This window comes from Micromesistius poutassou, assembly GCF_964030765.1.
Source record: "Micromesistius poutassou genome assembly, chromosome: 3".
Taxonomy (NCBI): domain Eukaryota; kingdom Metazoa; phylum Chordata; class Actinopteri; order Gadiformes; family Gadidae; genus Micromesistius; species Micromesistius poutassou.
This window is the reverse complement of record NC_140273.1, coordinates 5,566,516-5,584,353: the sequence shown is the minus strand read 5'-3', so window position 1 is coordinate 5,584,353 and position 17,838 is coordinate 5,566,516. Positions and strand designations below refer to the sequence as shown.

Here is a 17,838-nt window from a genome sequence, read left to right as displayed (position 1 = left end):
ATGGTATGGGTGTGTATGGTAACAATTTATCTACAATTTGACACTCAATGAAACAAGATATTTTAAATTCTAAGGCTGTATATAAAATCAATGAGTCAATTTAGGTGATTATGAAGAAAGAAATTCTAAACGCCTATGTAGTTATGTCACAGCCGGAAATGTAATTTTTCCATTTGAGCCAGTTCAATTTTCTGGTGTTCAACATGGTTGTGATGGAAGACGTATATCATGAATGATGGGTGGGAATTTTGTTATGCTGAAATAAATGTGAAGATATGGTACAATAAAGCAACCTCCTGGGGTATATTTATACTGTAATTACATGACTAGTCACCACCAACTTTCAATTACTGTGAAATTATTTATTTTTTTACAGTAATCTCATACTTGTATCTGTAGGATGTAATAACTAAATATAACAAGTCTTTACAATGGATTATAATTATGTTTTATACGATTTTTCATCCTCTGTAGTCTGAATTGTATTTATTATAGTACACTTGAATTTGGATTATAATATAAAAATCCATGAGTTCAAATTGCATCTCCCGCACTGCACTCTGGGGGCAGTAGTTCTACATATCCGGCTGTAGGAAGAGGAAGTTCACTGAACTTTTTGTTATCAGGTGGCTTTAAAAAATAATAAAAGCTACCTGTCGGGAAAATGGCGTGTAAATAATGACAGCGATGAATTGTAAGTCCTCAATCGTTTGGATATTGCCCCGAAAAATATCTAACATTAGGTTACTAGTCCGTTTCTGACTTCGCAATTGTAACTCTTACAACCACGTTAGCAGTAATTAGCTTCGCTTTAGCATTGTGTTAGCATTGCATGTTTGTTAGCTTTGAGAGCTAGTCTGGTCGGTGTTAACATAGCATTACGTCAACATGCATGCAATTCCCGATACAAACGTGCATGACCCATGGGCAAAATCTACAACAATTCGACATGGGCATGTCTGGTTCATTGTTTAAACGTGTTAGCGTGTAGCTTTGAGCAACCATCTTGCAATTATATTCTAGCAGTAATAATACATAATCTATGTTGCCATGTCTCTTTGTCTTTCTATATCTGACTGTAATGACTGAAAGGTTTAGAAAACACTCCCCTTACTGCTTTAGGTCAAGCTGTTTAATCATCCTATTTATAGAAGTGGTTAAGAGCCAAACCACTTGTTCCACTTGTCAACCTGAGAAGTTGGTTTAAAACCCATCTGCCAGATCACTTATACAGCGAGTCTGACTGCCGGGTCTTTTATAACTCTATAACAAATCATATTACAGTGAGTCTGGCTGCTGGGTCCTTTTTCAACTCTGTAACATATCACTAATAAAGTGAGTTCTTTAGACTCTATAACACTGTGATTCAATAATATTCAATTATCTAGCATTCAGTCCATAATTCAAGCCTCAACTGTTTTACATTTTCTTCTACATTTCTAATACTCTGATTGTGTATAGACATACTGTTGTCTTTTGTCGTTTTTGAACCATCTGTGCAACGTGCTCTGCTGCTCTTCTGTTCCTCAGGTTCCTCCTTGGTATCCAGCCATTGAGAGCCTGACATGCGGTTGCCGCGATGCTGTGCTGTAGCGCCCTAGTTCTGCTGCTCCTGTCCCAGGCCCGGGGCCTCCTGCCGTCCACGGACGAGGACGGCCTGCCCCAGGAGTTCACGCTGCTCCATGTGGTCCAGGGCCACATCGGCGCCGGGAACTACAGCTACCTGCGCCTCAACCACGACGGGAGGATCGTCCTCCTCATGCGCAGCCTGAAGGGAGACGCTGACCTGTATGTGTCCGACAAGACCCTGCGGCCCAGCTTCGACACGTACAAGCTGCAGTCCACCACCTGCGGCCAGGACCTGGTGGTTGTGCCCGGGGACTTTGTGAGGCCCGTGGGCATCGGTATCTATGGCCACCCATCCTACCTGGAGAGTGAGTTTGAGATGCGGGTCTTCTACGACCAGACTGTGGCGCTGGACCCCTTCGAGAAGATCTCCTCAGAGGAGCCGGGTGGACGCAAGAAGTTCCCCCAGGGCTCCGAGGAGGACTTTCAGGAGGAGGAGTCGATCTTCTGGACTATTCTAATTGGTCTGTTGAAAATTATAGTGGAGATTTTATTCTGAGCCGGGTCTACGGTTGTATCAGATGGCCCACCACTCTGTCTGTCTCTAATCACTGGCAGCAACACGGCATCCGCCTCCCCGGATAAATGTTGGTAATTTATTCTGGCCATGCTTATTAATATTAATATTTATGACTCTCCCCCCAGATTGATAGTCTTAATGATGAAAAGCATATTAACCACGAGGTGATGTGTTTTGTTCAGAATTTGGATTGGCTTTTGACGTGTTCCTGTCATCTTTAGAGGTACTGTTTGTCCCTCTAGAGAGAGCTGTCTCCAGTTTCAAACTAAAGTCAAGCAATCAGTGACCGGAGGGAATCCGATTCAATATTTTTAGAGCCAGGAATATTTTCTCAAATCTTAGATGAAGACATATGTGCCTAATGGCACGACTGGCTGAGCAGTGACAGTGTTGCATGTCAAGTAATGAGATCCCACAACTTGTCTTACTTTTGTCTATTTTTCTATCTAATTAGCTACATCTGAGTGGGCTTATTCTCGGGGAAACAATTTTGGCAATACACCTGTTGCTGAAAATTTCTACTTCATTCTGAAATCTTCAGTTTTCACTTGGAGACAAAGAAATTCAGTATGATAACTTGTGTGTTCACTTGTGCCTGTTGGACAAGCTCTCGATATCAGCATCACACCCTTTGGTTGAATTTAACTTATGCATCAAATATTGATTTAACCAATGAGCAAAAACATTCCAACAGTGCCTTTCGAACCGTCGTCTTTGGGGTGAACAGCCATGCAGTTTCATGCAACTAGTGATGTGTCAATACTGTTTCTGATTAAAGAAATGATCTTTGCACACTGTCGGAATGTTGTTATTTATCTCATTACTAGAAAGTGACAATAAAAGCATAATTGGGAAACTCAAAAGGTTTTACAGTATAAAAACCTAAAGGCACTACTTTCCACTATTTAGACTTTTCTTATTTTAATCTAATCTGTTTTACTGTCTATGGTTGATATACTTTGGGTAACAGAAATAATGATGCAGCTCATAGGTGTTTTCATGTAGGGTTTCCTCATGGTTTTCTGCAGGAAGGGGTTTTGTTTTCGCCAGGTACCTGTTAGTATGTGTGTTCTACAGGTACAGGTCATTAGGTGTGTTTCGTGTTACGGTGGGCTGCTTACCTGACTCCATTTTGTGTCGGACGGCCCATTTCCGGGTTCCATGCGAGCTAACGATGAACTCCCAAACAGGCGAGAGAGTACATCTTCGCCTGCAGCTCAACACTGGACAGAAAATGCTGTAGTTTCGATCTAAAATCGCGGATAAAGTGGGCAGACGTTACCGAAAAAGGCACTCCCACACTTCTATTGTACAGCGGGCGGGTGTTTACATTCTCAGAAGTACTTTGCAGCTAATTAGCGGACGGCGCTGACACTGACAGCTGGCCCAGGAGTACACTTTTCTGCTAGCTATCTTCAGCTAACTTCTGCTAGTACTGTTAGCTAACTTTAGCTGCGACGGGCTAGTTTTGCTACCTAACTTCTGCTTGCTGACTTTAACCAACTTTAGCTAGTGTTGCTAGCCAACTTAAGCCAGTGTTGCTAGATAACTTTAGCTAGCAGGTAGTAACTTGCGCTAGCCTGCGTCGCGACCAAGCCTCTTGGTTAGCAGGCTACATTGAGGGCTATCTCCATGCTAGCGTTAGCGTGGGTCATCATTCGTAATATTATACTGTAACGGCAACACTTCCACTCTAGACACTGGTTCGTTGGGATCTTTTGCCACAGCAACATTTTCCATTCATGTTGGTTCTGAGGACGAGGTTGTCCACCCTCCGTAAGTTAAGGTAAGTCACACTTCAATTGGTTGGTATGCTTCACAGTACGGACAGTTCGCATGTTTACCAGCTGTAGGGATCATGTGTTGAAGGGTTGTTCCTCTGCTATTAACCCCCAACGACTCTCCGTACGCATTTACCAAGGTTGTGTGAGATTATTTATATATACCTGGTACATCACTCAATATCTGAGACTGTGATTCTGTTAACTAATTTCGGGTGAGTTTTATTAGAGGAATAGTTGTGGTTCCGTAGAGAAAATCTTGCAAACAAGGTCGGGGTAAGAAAGCTAGAACTGTCAATGGGCCTAAAGGGGGGGGGGGGGGGGGGGTGTATTTCGTCGAGCCACAAGGTTCACTTCCTTATTACCTGCACTTTCTCCAGGTGTATCTCACCATGGCCCAATGTGCCAAAATAAGTACAACTTGAGCCGTGACCTACTTCAGACCTCACAGTACTGTAATCTTGTAAGTAGACATATACACACTGTTCTTTTAAAAAGAAACTTGACTTTTGAACAAGTTTGTCTCCTATTCTCAAGTCATATAACTTCACAATGCATAAGAGCTTTGTTCCCCATATGCATGTGTTCTGAAAGGCCTTAGAAAAAGAAAGGCAACAGTATAGTCACATTGTCAGAGGGAGTACAAACTAGTAGTTCTGGAATTTAGTTGTTTCTCAGTGCAGCTGTTCCTTTTTCGGTTTTCCACTGCTGTAAAAGAGGAGCCCATCTCCTCTCCCCTTTCTTGTGATTTGAAACAGAAAACTAACCCCAAGAAAGCCACAACTATTCCAAAAGGTCCTCAGCCACTCTGGAATATCTGTGGCTTTGGCCGAGGTTATGCAGACCCAGCAGATATTATAGATTATTCTTTTGATATATTTTTTTAACTGTTTAGCTTTTTCTGCCCTGGCCTAACAGCAGTGCCTTTCCAGTAAGCTAGCTGTCTCTACTTGTGACTGGCAAGCTTGCTCAGTGACATTCCTTTAGTTTTCCCTCCGTGAAAACCTGCTGTAGCGTTTAGCTAGGCGGGGGAAGGAGGGGTGGGGCAGCCGCCAGCCTAACATGCTGGATCAACAATGATCCCTGAGAGGCCAACTGGTTCGGGAAGATCCACTCACCTGCTCCCCTTAGCCATCACAAATCTCTCGGCCTGTGCCTCCTCTCCTGCATCCTGTATGCTGCTGCTGCCACAGGATACATGTTGGATGAGCTACAGCAATAACAGTCATGAAGTCATGAGCAAAATGTCAACAAAGGTCACATTCACTGCATACATGGCATACATTATTATAACTAGTGCAGTGCCCGTTCAAAACGTGCCTGTTCCGAACAGACTGATGGCATAGCCTCTGTATTGCTGCTTGCAGCTTTCTACAGAACCGCTCGTCCAAACAATTTCACACACTACACTGCACTTCCATGAGTCCTCCGTAATACAACCACCAAGTGTGAAGTCTTTCTGATTAATGGTTATCGAGAAAGTGGAAGGATAGAGAGACAGGCATACAGAGACTCCTCTAATTTAGATCTACGCTAATTGGTTTTATTGTAATCATCTTACCAAATGACAACAGCATTCAAGCGTGCATGCATCTTGTCATGGGTAGACCCAGTTGGAATTGAACCCTAATCCTTGCAGTGTTAATGTCTTGCTCTACTAGTGGAGCTACGCAGGGAATCAAACCATAAACCCTGGCATTGTTAAAGCCGTTCTATCATTCAAACTAATAATTGAATACAACCCCTATCCCCAGTGGTGCTGCCTTGCTTGAGCCTAACATCCTACAGCGTGCTCCTCAATAGTCTTCTGACAGTACTGACCTCATGTTGTTTGTGTTTCTCTCTCCAGGCGAGAGTGTTTTACCTCCACAGTGAGTCGGTGAACCCCCAGACACAGAAGTGCCAAGACCAGCATGCCCCCTCCTCCCCCCCCTCCCCCGGGGCCGCCCCCTCCTCCCACCTTCAGCCAGGTGTGTGTGTGTGTGTGTGTGTGTGTGTGTGTGTGTGTGTGTGTGTGTGTGTGTGTGTGTGTGTGTGTGTGTGTGTGTGTGTGTGTGTGTGTGTGTGTGTGTGTGTGTGTGTGTGTGTGTGTCACCTCCAAAACTTTACGCGGGTGGAAATGCTAACATTGCGTCTGATAGATTTAAGGCTCCTGGGATTCATTTTGACCTGGCTTCCCCATGAAGACAGGTCACGACCAGTGGGGTCACTGGTCGTGACCAATGGAAGGTTCAGTGACCAAATACAACCAGTATAGAACTAGTTTGTCTGCACTTCTTCGGTCTCGGCCAGACGAATTATACCATTACCACTATTAAATATTAACCTCCACAACAAACTATATACGCCAATTATCATCAACTTGGTCTTTAAAAGTCCTTTTGTGAGTTATTCCGCACTAATTTCAGATATTTCAGATGTTTACACATGTTTCGGAAGTAAGAACTGCAAGTGAGGGAATATTGATCTTTAAGATCAATCATCAGTCATGGCAATCATCATTAAAGAACATTCAATCCACTTGTGCAATCTGGGTTCTATATATTTTGGATGGATGTATTAATACTTCATACGTCATTTGGCAGAGCCTTTAACCAAAGTGACTCATAATGAACCGGTATAGCAATTTGCTCAAGCATGCCTGTAGGTATATTGCAGACATTGGGGCTTTTCGGCTGGGATCTACATACACCGACCACTAACCTGAAGACGGTTCTGCTTGCAGGCAAACACGACCCCTCCCAAGTTGAGTCGCGATGACGCCAGAGACAGAGGAGCTCTGCTCACAGACATCTGTAAAGGAGCCCGGCTCAAGAAGACCGCCGTCAACGACCGCAGCGCACCGGTCATAGAGAGTGAGTTATAATACACTACAGTACCCACCATAGAGTGAGTTATAATACACTACAGCACCCACCATAGAGAGTGAGTTATATCACACTATAGCCCCCATCATGGAGTGAGTTATATTACACTATTGCACCCATCATAGAGAGTGAGTTATATCACACTATAGCACCCATCGTGAAGTGAGTTATATCACACTATAGCACCCATCGTGAAGTGAGTTATGCCCCTTTTCCACCGACAGTACCAACTCAGCTCGCCTCGACTTGGCCTTTTTTTGTGTTTCCATTGCCAAAAAAAGTACTTTTTTTAGTAGCACCTCCGTAGAGGTTCCACGCGAGCTGAGCAGGTACTTTTGTATGACGTAAACAGGCTGCTGGCAACTGATTGGCCAGCGGCTGCAAACGGGAATAATCACTCGAAGTTAAGTTGTGTCCGGCGTGGCCCCGCCGGACACACTCCCGAGGGGGGCACGGATCAGAGTTTCGCCTTGTGTGTCACTCCTTTTTCGGAGCTAGACTCAGGCTGCGCGTGGTTGTGTGTGTCCGGCGTGGTTGTGTGTGTCCGGCGTTAGGGGTGGGAATTGATAAGTTTTTATCAATATCGATGCCATTGTCGATTCTGCCTATCGATCCAATTCCTTATCAATTCTCTTACCGATTTCTGAGTAGTTCATTGAGTGGCAAAAAAGGAGTTCTACACAGTTCACACCAAAAGCAACCATTACATTTTTGTTTTTTACATACTGAACAACACCATGACAGGATATAGAGTAGGAAAGAAAATATAGGGGTAACTTGAGCCGATGTCGAGGGGCCAGCTGCCTGAGAGCTATCGGTGTCATCATCGGCATGAAACCGGAAGATATTTGTATTCAGCTCGCTCTGCCTTATTAATAAATAAGGCAGAGCATTATTTATTACTACTGTATAGGGATGTCACTTTTGAAAAAAATCAAGTTTGAACGGATATTAAGCAATGTATTTGAATATCCCACCCCCCCACAAAAAAAAAAAACACTAACAGAGATTCAATCACAAATGTATAACGTGACAAGAGGAGACATAAACAGGACTAAGGCCATATCCTCTTTGTTTGAAGCAGTATATCAACTTAATCAATATCAAGTGCCACTATGCATATCACAAAATTAGGCTATGCAATGAAAAACAAAAACAGAATCGGAACTGCACAGTGCAAACAATGACGTGACAACTTAAACAGGAGACAGCAGCAGGAGTACTAAGGCTTATAGCCTATCTGCAAGAAATTAATTTATTAATGTTTTTTGCTAGAAACACCAATCTATCAACTTGTTTTTATTCACGGTGTTACGTGCAGCGGAGAACACACGTTGGGAGCGCCTGGCACACAGGGATTTGCGTGTCAGTGGTGAGAGAAGGGTATTTGTTGCAGCCCGTGTCTCTCCACCAATGCAGCGTGTTGCTGTCAGCGGGGATGACTTGGTCGCAGTTTACCGCTCAGGCTGGCTGCTCCGTGCGTTATCCATTTTCGAATCAGGATATATTATTTGCTTGATTAGCGAGCTTGACTCGTACGCAGGCTTTTGAACACATGGCACTCGACGAGAAAACCAGAAAACGTCGCGCAGGGATCGTTAAGAAGAATCGATAACGTTGGAGGCGTACAATTCGATGGAATTGGTTAGTTGGAACCGGTTCTGAGTAGGAACCGGTTCTCGATTCCCACCCCTACCCGGCGTGGTTGTGTGTGTCCGGCGTGATTGTGTGTGTCCGGCGTGGCTGGAGTCCACGGACTGGCTCCCGAGGGGGACACGGATCAGCGTTTCGCTGTTTCGTTTTTGTATTGTTCCTTTCCCAGGGCTCGATTTTTGCCTCCATCAACGTTACCATATAAAAATAGACGTGTAGTTATTGCGTTTTTTATTTTATTTTATTTCCCATCATAACAGAATCAGGAAATAGTCTCGATCAGATTTCCCGGGAATCCCGTCCCCTGCGATTAAAACCTAATGACGACCCGCCCACGTTGGAGAGGTTCCTTTCTACGACCCGCCCACGTTCAATAGGTACTTTTTTAGATGGAAACGCGACGTGCCTGGAACCAAACCAAGTCGTGCCGCACTAAGTCGTGGCGAGTTGAGCTGGTACTGTCGGTGGAAAAGCGGCATTATATTACACTATATCACCGGCCATAGAGTGAGTTTTATTACACTATAGCACCCACCATATAGAGTGAGTTATATTTAACAATTATTCGCCAAAGTCGAAGTGAATAGTGGGGAATAGCCCCCAAGACCGAAGGTCGAGTTGGCTATTCCCCACTATTCACAGAGCCTGAGGTGTATATACTAATACACTATAGCACCCATCATAGAGTGAGTTATATTACACTACATATGGGCCTCTTGCTTCCACAACAATGCTTTTACCCAAGCCTGTACTATGTCCCAGTGCATGTATGTGCCACCACACCTAGGAGTAGTTCCCAGTATTCAGTTTGTATATGCAGGGTGGATATGAGACATTTCAAACTTTTAACAATATTACATATTATTATATTAAAATAAGCTCATATGCCAGCAGCCTCCTGCGACTCCTTGTGCATACATATCTTTAACATCATGTTTTCAATAGTTGGATATATGTTGATGATTTTTCTCCTTCCTCAGAATCTGGTGGAGGTGGAGGAGGAGGAGGAGGAGGAGGAGGAGGAGGTTTTGGAGGAGGAGGACCGATGCCAATGGGAGGTCTTTTCCAAGGAGGCGTGCCCAAATTGCGACCAGTTGGAGGTAAAGTACTTGTTTTTGTTATTTGGTATCCAAGCAGTTATTGATGCACTATAGTTGGACATGGTTGTGTAGTTCAGGAATGGACACCAATTATATACAAATCAAGAACATATCCCACTATACAAACAATATCCTTATTCCAACAAGTAGAAATTGAACAGGGTGAAGGTTGAACAAAGTCCCAAGATTGGAGGATGATTCATGAAATAGTTAAGATGAAAGTATACACTGTCACGAAATGAGTATCTGAAGGGCACAGATCTGTTCTCCCTTTCTTAATAACAAAACCCTTTCATGAAGCTTTCAATAAACATCAACCCTCCCTCTCAAACCTTGCTGTTATACTATTTTAATTTCCCATAAAGGTTGATTTATTCAACCTATCCTCTGCCCTGCTATGTGTTGTGATTCCTCTAGGACAGCGTAGCTGAGGAGGGTCACACATGTTCATTTGTACGACACATCGTTTCCACATTATAAAGATCACCGGACGTCACTGAACAAGGGACTTATGGTGGACTACGCTCAGTCACAGAAACAGAAGTATAATTACAAGCACCGTTGTTGAGACCCACGGTGTCTGTTCAACGTAGGAGTTTGATTAAACCCGTGTCATATGCTTAGGAACAACATGCAAGAGTTTAGTTTTTAAAGCTAGCTCCAGCCCAAAACAACTGCTCCTCGCCCTGCTCCTCCCTACTCTCTCTAAAGCCCGCCCACCCTCAAAAAGCGAGCTTGGCTGGAAAGACTTGCCGGGGCCATCCCCGTAGCCTCAACGTGAGCATCGTCATGGCTCTGTGTTTCAGAGCGCATTTCAACTGAAACAACTGTCACAGTGTACCTTTTTGATTGTGGTTCTGATGCATGTTCTCCGTGTTCTACCTCCTCCAGACGGAACGGTCGGTCGCTCCGCTCTGCGCCCCCCAGCCTCCCGGCCCAGTGCCCCCCGCCCCCCCTCCGGCCGTTCCTCCTCCCCCTCCCCACCTGCCGAGCACAAGCCCGCCCCACCCGACCACCAGCGCTCCCACCGCCCCTCCCTGCCGGACCTGTCCCGCCCCCCTAGTTCCTCCTCCAGCTCGTCCCACTCCTCCGGGGGCGGTATGAAGAACAGCACCTCGGCCCCGCCCCCTCCGCCGCCCTTCAACCGCGGCGGGGGAGGCGGGCGCTCCAACGCCCCCCCAGAGAGGACCCAGAAGGCCCCCTCCCTCCCCGCCTCCCACCACAGCCGAGAGAAACCCCTCCCCCCCACACCTGGCAGAGGCCCCTCCTACAGCCCCGCGGTCCCGCCGCCTTCCATGAAGCCACCTTCCTCCTCCTCCTCCAGCAGACCCTCCCCCACGGGGGGCTCCTCGGCGCCTCCCCCTCCTCCCCCCTACCGCCATCCCCCGGGAGGAGGGTCCAACGTGCCGTCCTACGTGGACGGGGCTCCGGAGCTGCCCCAGCGCCAGAACTCCCTGCACAAGAAGACACCCAACAGCGGAGGCTCGCACGGACGCACCCATGCCCCCCCGCCCCCGCCCTCGCCCTCCCCCGCCACACCGCAGGGCGGCAGACCCCCTCCGCCTGCCAGGGAGCCACCGGGCCGCAGAGCAGGTGATCTACACCCCCCCCCCCTACATAACACTGCACCACCTTAACCATCACCCTAGCCTAGCTGACTCCGCCCTACTGTGGCTGACATTATCCTGCACCACCCTATGCTGACATTCACAACGCTGTACTAACCTACACCACGCTATTCTACACTACATTCTGCACTATCGTCCTCCACCCTACACATCCTGACACCGCCCTATAATGGCCAACGCCCGCCTGCTGACACCAGTTCTACACCACACCACACTGCTCCACTACCCGGCTCCACCCTCTGTATCATTTGATGGTAGGAGTAAAAGCCTAATGAGCATGGTATGGTTTTGTATAGGCTGCTCCACATAAGACACCAGAGAAAATATGAGACACGCCCCCGTTAAGCCGTATTTCAGCTAGTTTGTCATCTGACCACTGACCAATATACATGAAGGACCCCAGCAGACCCACATATCAGGCCCCTTACCCCCTCTTCTGCTCAGCAGTAGAAGAAGGTCTAGGTATTCCACTCAACGTGTGTGTGTGTGTGTGTGTGTGTGTGTGTGTGTGTGTGTGTGTGTGTGTGTGTGTGTGTGTGTGTGTGTGTGTGTGTGTGTGTGTGTGTGTGTGTGTGTGTGTGTGTGTGTGTGTGTGTATAAAAGAATGTTGTACCTCTGATCTGATACCTTGCTATCTTTCTGAAGAGATTGTCTGAAGGTCAGTGGCATTACTCTTTAACTAAACCTTTGAACGTGGTCCTTAATGATCATCATTGCATTGTGTAGTAAACCTCTTTATCACTAAGAATATCTAAATAAAAGGGCCACAGTTAACCTCTTCATCACTATGGATTTAAGACAGTACCTGGGTTCGTCCCAACCCGTGTCCCTCATGTGTTCTGCTCCCTCTCGTCCAGTCAGACGCTGGTTCTAATGAGCCTGTGTGTCTGTGTGTCCTGCAGCTCCTCAGGCTCCCCATTCAGGCACTCGCAACGGTGGCAGTCGGGACGCCCCGCCCCCTCCACCTCCCTACCGCGGCCACAGCTCAGGTTCCTCCGAGCCTCACAGCAGGGGGGGTAGCAAACCTCCTCCTCCACCTTCCCTCTCCTCCTCCTCCATCTCCTCCCTCTCCTCCTCCCGCACCCCGGCCGGTCCTCCCCCGCCACCGCCTCCCCTCCGCAACGGCCACTCCAGCTCTGTCTCCTCCTCCAAGTCCATTATAGGTGAGTCACCCCCACCCGGCCTCCATCACCACCCCCACACCCAGCCTCCATCCCCATCCCCACCCAGTCTCCATCATCACCACCCCCCCATCCCCCCCCCCAGCCGGCCTCCATCATAACCTCCACCCAGTCTCCATCATCACCCCCACCCGGCCTCCATCATCACCCCCACCTCCCAGCCGGCCTCCCTCATAACCTCCACCCCCCAGCCGGCCTCCATCATCACCTCCACCCAGTCTCCATCATCACCCCCACCCAACATCCATTATCACCCCCACCAGACATCCATCATAACCCCCACCCCCCACCCGGCCTCCATCATCACCCCCACCCGACATCCATCATCACCCCCACCCGACATCCATCATCACCCCCACCCGACATCCATCATCACCCCCACCCGAGATCCATCATCACCCCCACCCGGCCTCCATCACCACCCCCCACCCGGCCTCCATCATCACCACCCCCCTCATCCGGCCTCCATCATCACCCCCACCCGGCCTCCATCATCACCCCCACCCGGCCTCCATCATCACCCCCACCCGGCCTCCATCATCACCCCCACCCGGCCTCCATCATCACCCCCACCCGATATTCAACCTCACCACCACCCACTTATCTGAAGTTCACCCTCACCACCAACTACTTTTTGAACTTTAACCCTCGCCCTAAAATTCTGTGTTATCATCCTTCTTCCCACAGATGACTTTGAATCCAAGTTTAACTTCCATCCTGTTGAAGACTTCCCTCCTCCAGAGGAGTACCGGCCCTGCAGCAAGGTGTACCCCAGCAAGGGCAACAAGGGTAGGGCACCGTTTCACCATGCACCCTCATACAGACACAAGTCCCATGGCCAAGTCTTGTCTGATTCGCTCTTTGACAAAGTGGTAGTGGTGATGCAGTCAGGATGCCGACCATCCAGGCTCGCTTATCTCTTTATCCACGTTGAAGTAGTTAATAAAATGTGTAATTTATTGCTGAAAGGGTGGTGACTAGGTAGGTATGATAGTGACTAGGTAGGTATGATTGTGACTAGATAGGTATGATAGTGACTAGATAGGTATGATAGTGGCCAGACAGGTAGGATGGTGACGGTGACCAGGTAGGTATGAGAAGACCAGGAGGTTAAACCATTTTTTATCTGAGGCCAAAAAAGCCTCAAAAAGTGGTTTGAAGACAACAAATACATTTTGGTCAAAAATACCAAAGAAATGTTCACCATGGTATGGAACAGAAAAAAAAGTAATTAGTTTAGCTAGTTGAAAATGGGCACTCATGACAACTGAGCAGCACGTGTTGCTGATGTCACAGGCTTTAATGACCTCACCTGCTACCAATCTGAGGTATTCAGGAAACCACAGGGACAGAAAAGACAAAGTAATAGGGCATAGACGATTATGCAGGCATGCGATAGCATTCTACGCCAGTGCTGGCATTTACTGTTCTTATCAGTTATTATGAGCAATGTTCACCAGAAGCCTCAAAGTCCCTTAGTCAAGGGATCCTTGTGATGTAAAATGACCACTATCATACATACCTGGGCCCGTATTCACGAAGAATCTTAAATGACAATCATTTATTGTAAGATGATTTATTGTATTAAGTTTATAATCAGCTCAGTAGCAATTGGTCCTGGGAGTCGGACCAGTTGTGCTTTCGCTTGTGTTTCACGTTGTCTTCGCTTTCATTCATTATGATAGAAAGACTTGAAAGGCGGTGTGGGTGACATTTGTTTAGTGGCGTAGCCATGTGCACAGTTGTGCCTGGGACACCCAAGCGTGATCCTGGCACACCTAAATATTTTCTGAATTAAATCATTAAACGATTTGTTTTAATTTAAACTAAATGTGACAGAGCACGGTGAGCGGGGCGGGGTGCACTAGAAACCCGGTCTGGGCGCAAGCATTCGCTACCACAGAAGCGGGGCTGTGAAGGAAACCCCCCTCAATGGATTTTGCGATTCTATCTGTACATTTCATTCCCCCATGTACAGCGTGAAGTGATTTAGTGGGGAGCGCACCAGTGCTGCGTTTAGGATGGTTTAGGGCAGCCTCCAGAGGATTCCTGATGCTGGACCATGGTTTGAGTGAAAGTGGTTCACTCAACATTTGTAATTTATTTTTATTTTGTTCATTCATCCCGTCGTTTAACGTCTTGAAAAACCAACTGAGGTCCTCGTGCCGCATTTGATAAAAGTTAGCCGAGCCTAATTTCTGGCTACGCCCAAACTTTAAGTGCTGTAAATATGCTGATTGGATAATAGTTTGCAGGGTGCTTTTAATTACCTCCTTCATATAATGCAATTTACGTATTTTTATTGTTTGCCTTCTCTCTCTTTTTAACGTGCATACAATGTCATTATCGTGGTCTGCACAAACTTGTCGTCATGCGTGTATTCTGCTAACTGCACTGTCCATAAATATTTGATAGGACTTTATTTGTAGCCTAGGCTATTTCCTTAATTTTCGTTGATTTGGTGGGCTTGCTTGTGGGAAGTTGCGAATGAGTTTCACCGAGATCGCCGGCACTCAACCAATCACCGTACTGACTGCTTCTAAACTCGTGCACGAGAATCGACGGTACTCTTAGTTCACTCTTAGTCATTTATCCTTAGTATGAGGAGGTCTCAGCGGCTTTGTGAATTACTTTTAAGAAAAAACTCTTACGTAAAAACTTTTAGCGCGAGTTAGGAGCACTCATAGCGGTAAGATAAAAAGCTTTGTGGATACGGCCCCTGGTCACTATCATAAATGATTCATGGCGGGAAAGACGTAAAGCAGTCTCTGCTGGCTGGTGTGTTGTTGTGCAGAGAGGAGGTGACCACGGTGTTAACCTGTCCTCCTCCTCCAGGTATGATGCGAGGAGCCCCCCCAGCGCCCCCTGTAGGGAGGTGAGCGCATGGCATCCTCTGCTCCGCCACACCAGGAATCAACTCACTTTGACCAATCACAGGACATGTGGGGGTGGGGGAGTGGTTTAACTATGTAGACACACCCACTTGACACACAACACTAAAGACACACTTAACAGCGCCAACACTAAAGACACACGCCAACACACACTTGACACACCAACACTAAAGACGCACACCAACACAAGACCAACACACTAAACAAAAAAGACTAAAGACCCACACACTAAGGTAATGGGACAACAAGACACTAAAGACACGCTGCAGAGCTACACTGAACACCAGCCGGAGGCATGCACGGGTTTGAGGAGACGTCTCCTGAATGCCGCGGACCATCGACTGGTTCCTGACCCGCTGCACTGTGACCATGTGACCCGAGTCGTCACGCCACACTGACACTGAGGACCTACATCGTAGAAGAAACACAGAAAAGTAAACCCAATGCATTCCCATTCTGTTCCTCTCTCCTAGAGACTCATTCCATGAAATGTTCTGATTATGTTTTGTATCCTGCGTTCCCTTCAGCCCTCCAGGGTACCATTATCTTAGCTGAGTGATGCTTTGATGACCCTCCTGGGCCGAGACCAGTGGCTGGGAGCACAATTTAGGATTTATTATTTCCTTTTTGTTCTTTTGTTTAGAATCTATGATTGAGTTTGTCTTTGATAGCCATTCCAGTAGTGCCAGGGAAGGGGATGGGGGCGGGGGAAGGGGGTGAGGAGGGGTTGTGACCAAGCAACCAAGTGCCAAACATGTGCATAGTGAGCCAAGCATGTCCGTTGACGACATGTATGTAAAATCCTCTATCAGACTAGGATTATGTAGAATACCTGCATGCTTCCAAATTTCCGAATATATTACTAGCTATGTAAATGCATCACCCCCCCCCCCCCCCTACACACACACACACACACACACAGGTTTATTTATATATATATATATATATATATATATATATATATATATATATATATATATATAAAAATAAACCTTCAACTTGACTGTACCACTGCAGGCTTGCTGTCATCTTGTCTTTAAGAACATCATGGGGAGTAGGAGTGGCTACAGATCAGCCAATTAGGCTCTGTTTAAACACGGCATGCTTCCTGTTTGGGGAAAACATGACGAAGGGGAAAAAACACACGCACACACACACACGGATAGCTCTTCCAGAATTCTTATTTTATATTTTATCACCTGCAATATCTGACCGTACTTGTGCTGCTGGTGAAGACAGAATTTCAGGTGTTTAGATTGTTGTGATTATTGCTATGCAAGGAATGTTGTGACGATAGGACGCTGACCGCTGAGATCCCCCAGAGGCTCCAGGGGTCTGTGGGCGCACCGAGCTCTTCGTCCCCCGTGGTCTCTGCTCGTCGTCTACACACACTACTTCTTATTGGATTTCCACTCCTTTTAACGGAAAACCGTTGAAACGAGTGGAACCTCTCGCTGGTCCTTGCCTTATACCTTGACCTAACGACCGGTACCAGCGACACGGGGGTCAGTTATGTTTTTATCACGTCTTTGTTTTTCAGGGGACTCCAGAGGAGGGGTTTGGTGGGGCGGGGGGGAGGGAGAAACTAAAAGAATCGATTATATTTGAAAATGCAAGAAAATATTGTATATTTACATTAAAGCTAATGAATATGATAACCATAGTTATTGATCTATTTTTATGTTGTAAAAAGCTTGTAATATAGGAACGAAAATGGGGGGGAAGGGAAGTCATGGAGTGACAGGTGCTCAGCCCTGTAGCCCCGCCCCTAGGGCTGACTAGCAGCACTTCTCCGAGTGGATGAGAAGGTGAAGGGTGTGTCTGCAGATGAATGGATGAATGCTGGGTGAGAAGGTATGGATCAGGAGAGTGAGTGCAGCTGGGGATGTGAGGTGACAGTTTGTTCTAGTTGTTCCTCACTCTGTCACTCTGTCGGCCATGTTATGTTAATCAGCCATCTTTTAATCATGTGATCAATTGAAATAAACATGTATTTTGGGGAAAAGGGTCCTGGTTGCACTGTGGTTTGTCATGTTGTGGTTTTTCAATGGTGAAACAGAAGATGTTACTATACAGGCATTTAACATGTTGATATCATTTTAAATGTACAAATATAAATGCAATGTACACTGATGTACCCCAAATAAGCAGTCTTTTTTATTTTTTCTAAGATAAGGAAATGTAACTCTTAAATAGGATATTTATCGGTTTATTTTAGACTAAACCTAACTCCAAAACTTGACTTGGATCACCATTTATTTGTTTGTACCTAAATTGAAACTAAAGTAAAGTAAACCATGTTAACTGGACGTAAACATTATACTGCATCATGGGAAATGGAGCCCGGAAGTCCTTTTGGTTATTCCGCCCATAGACATATTATAAGATGTCTATGCTTCCGCCCAACGGTACACTATTGAGATATAGATAGATAGATATATGGCATAACTTCATGTGATATCATGTGATCCTATTTTTTAATACGTGGTTGTCACGTAGGATTAATTTACAATTTTGTAATGAAGGGGTTGCAACCACCCAGAGATTGAGTTGTGAGTGTTGGTCGTCTGTCCTGATTAAATAAATTT

The 17,838-nt window shown here is 46.3% G+C and overlaps 2 protein-coding genes across 3 annotated transcripts; both read left to right on the top strand.

Annotated features, from left to right (window-relative positions):
* The first annotated feature begins 574 nt into the window (after positions 1–574).
* On the top strand, positions 575–2,936 carry cUnh6orf120 (chromosome Un C6orf120 homolog). The gene is made up of 2 exons (XM_084466202.1): positions 575–694; positions 1,531–2,936. The coding sequence occupies exon 2, from the start codon at positions 1,580–1,582 to the stop codon at positions 2,123–2,125; it is 546 nt and encodes a 181-aa protein (XP_084322328.1). The 5' UTR covers positions 575–694; positions 1,531–1,579; the 3' UTR covers positions 2,126–2,936.
* A 382-nt stretch (positions 2,937–3,318) lies between these two features.
* On the top strand, positions 3,319–16,165 carry wipf2a (WAS/WASL interacting protein family, member 2a). Of its 2 annotated transcripts, XM_084466200.1 has the most exons (9): positions 3,319–3,932; positions 4,308–4,390; positions 5,777–5,897; positions 6,653–6,782; positions 9,428–9,547; positions 10,439–11,140; positions 12,078–12,338; positions 13,044–13,145; positions 15,192–16,165. In XM_084466200.1, exons 3-9 carry the CDS (start codon positions 5,841–5,843, stop codon positions 15,233–15,235), a joined length of 1,416 nt encoding a protein of 471 aa, XP_084322326.1. In that variant the 5' UTR covers positions 3,319–3,932; positions 4,308–4,390; positions 5,777–5,840; the 3' UTR covers positions 15,236–16,165. The 2 variants fall into 2 exon arrangements, with proteins under 2 accessions (XP_084322326.1, XP_084322325.1); XM_084466199.1 differs by lacking the exon at positions 4,308–4,390.
* The last annotated feature ends 1,673 nt before the right edge of the window (positions 16,166–17,838 follow it).

What these genes read in the sequence shown, in the direction of transcription:
- wipf2a (XM_084466199.1), top strand. Translation starts at nt 5,841, where the DNA reads ATGCCCCCTCCTCCCCCCCCTCCCCCGGGGCCGCCCCCTCCTCCCACC. An exon ending in GCCACCGGGCCGCAGAGCAG is followed by an intron (nt 11,141 to 12,077) that starts GTGATCTACACC and finishes TGTGTCCTGCAG; the next exon opens with CTCCTCAGGCTCCCCATTCA. An exon ending in CCCCAGCAAGGGCAACAAGG is followed by an intron (nt 13,146 to 15,191) that starts GTAGGGCACCGT and finishes CTCCTCCTCCAG; the next exon opens with GTATGATGCGAGGAGCCCCC.
- cUnh6orf120 (XM_084466202.1), top strand. Translation starts at nt 1,580, where the DNA reads ATGCTGTGCTGTAGCGCCCTAGTTCTGCTGCTCCTGTCCCAGGCCCGG.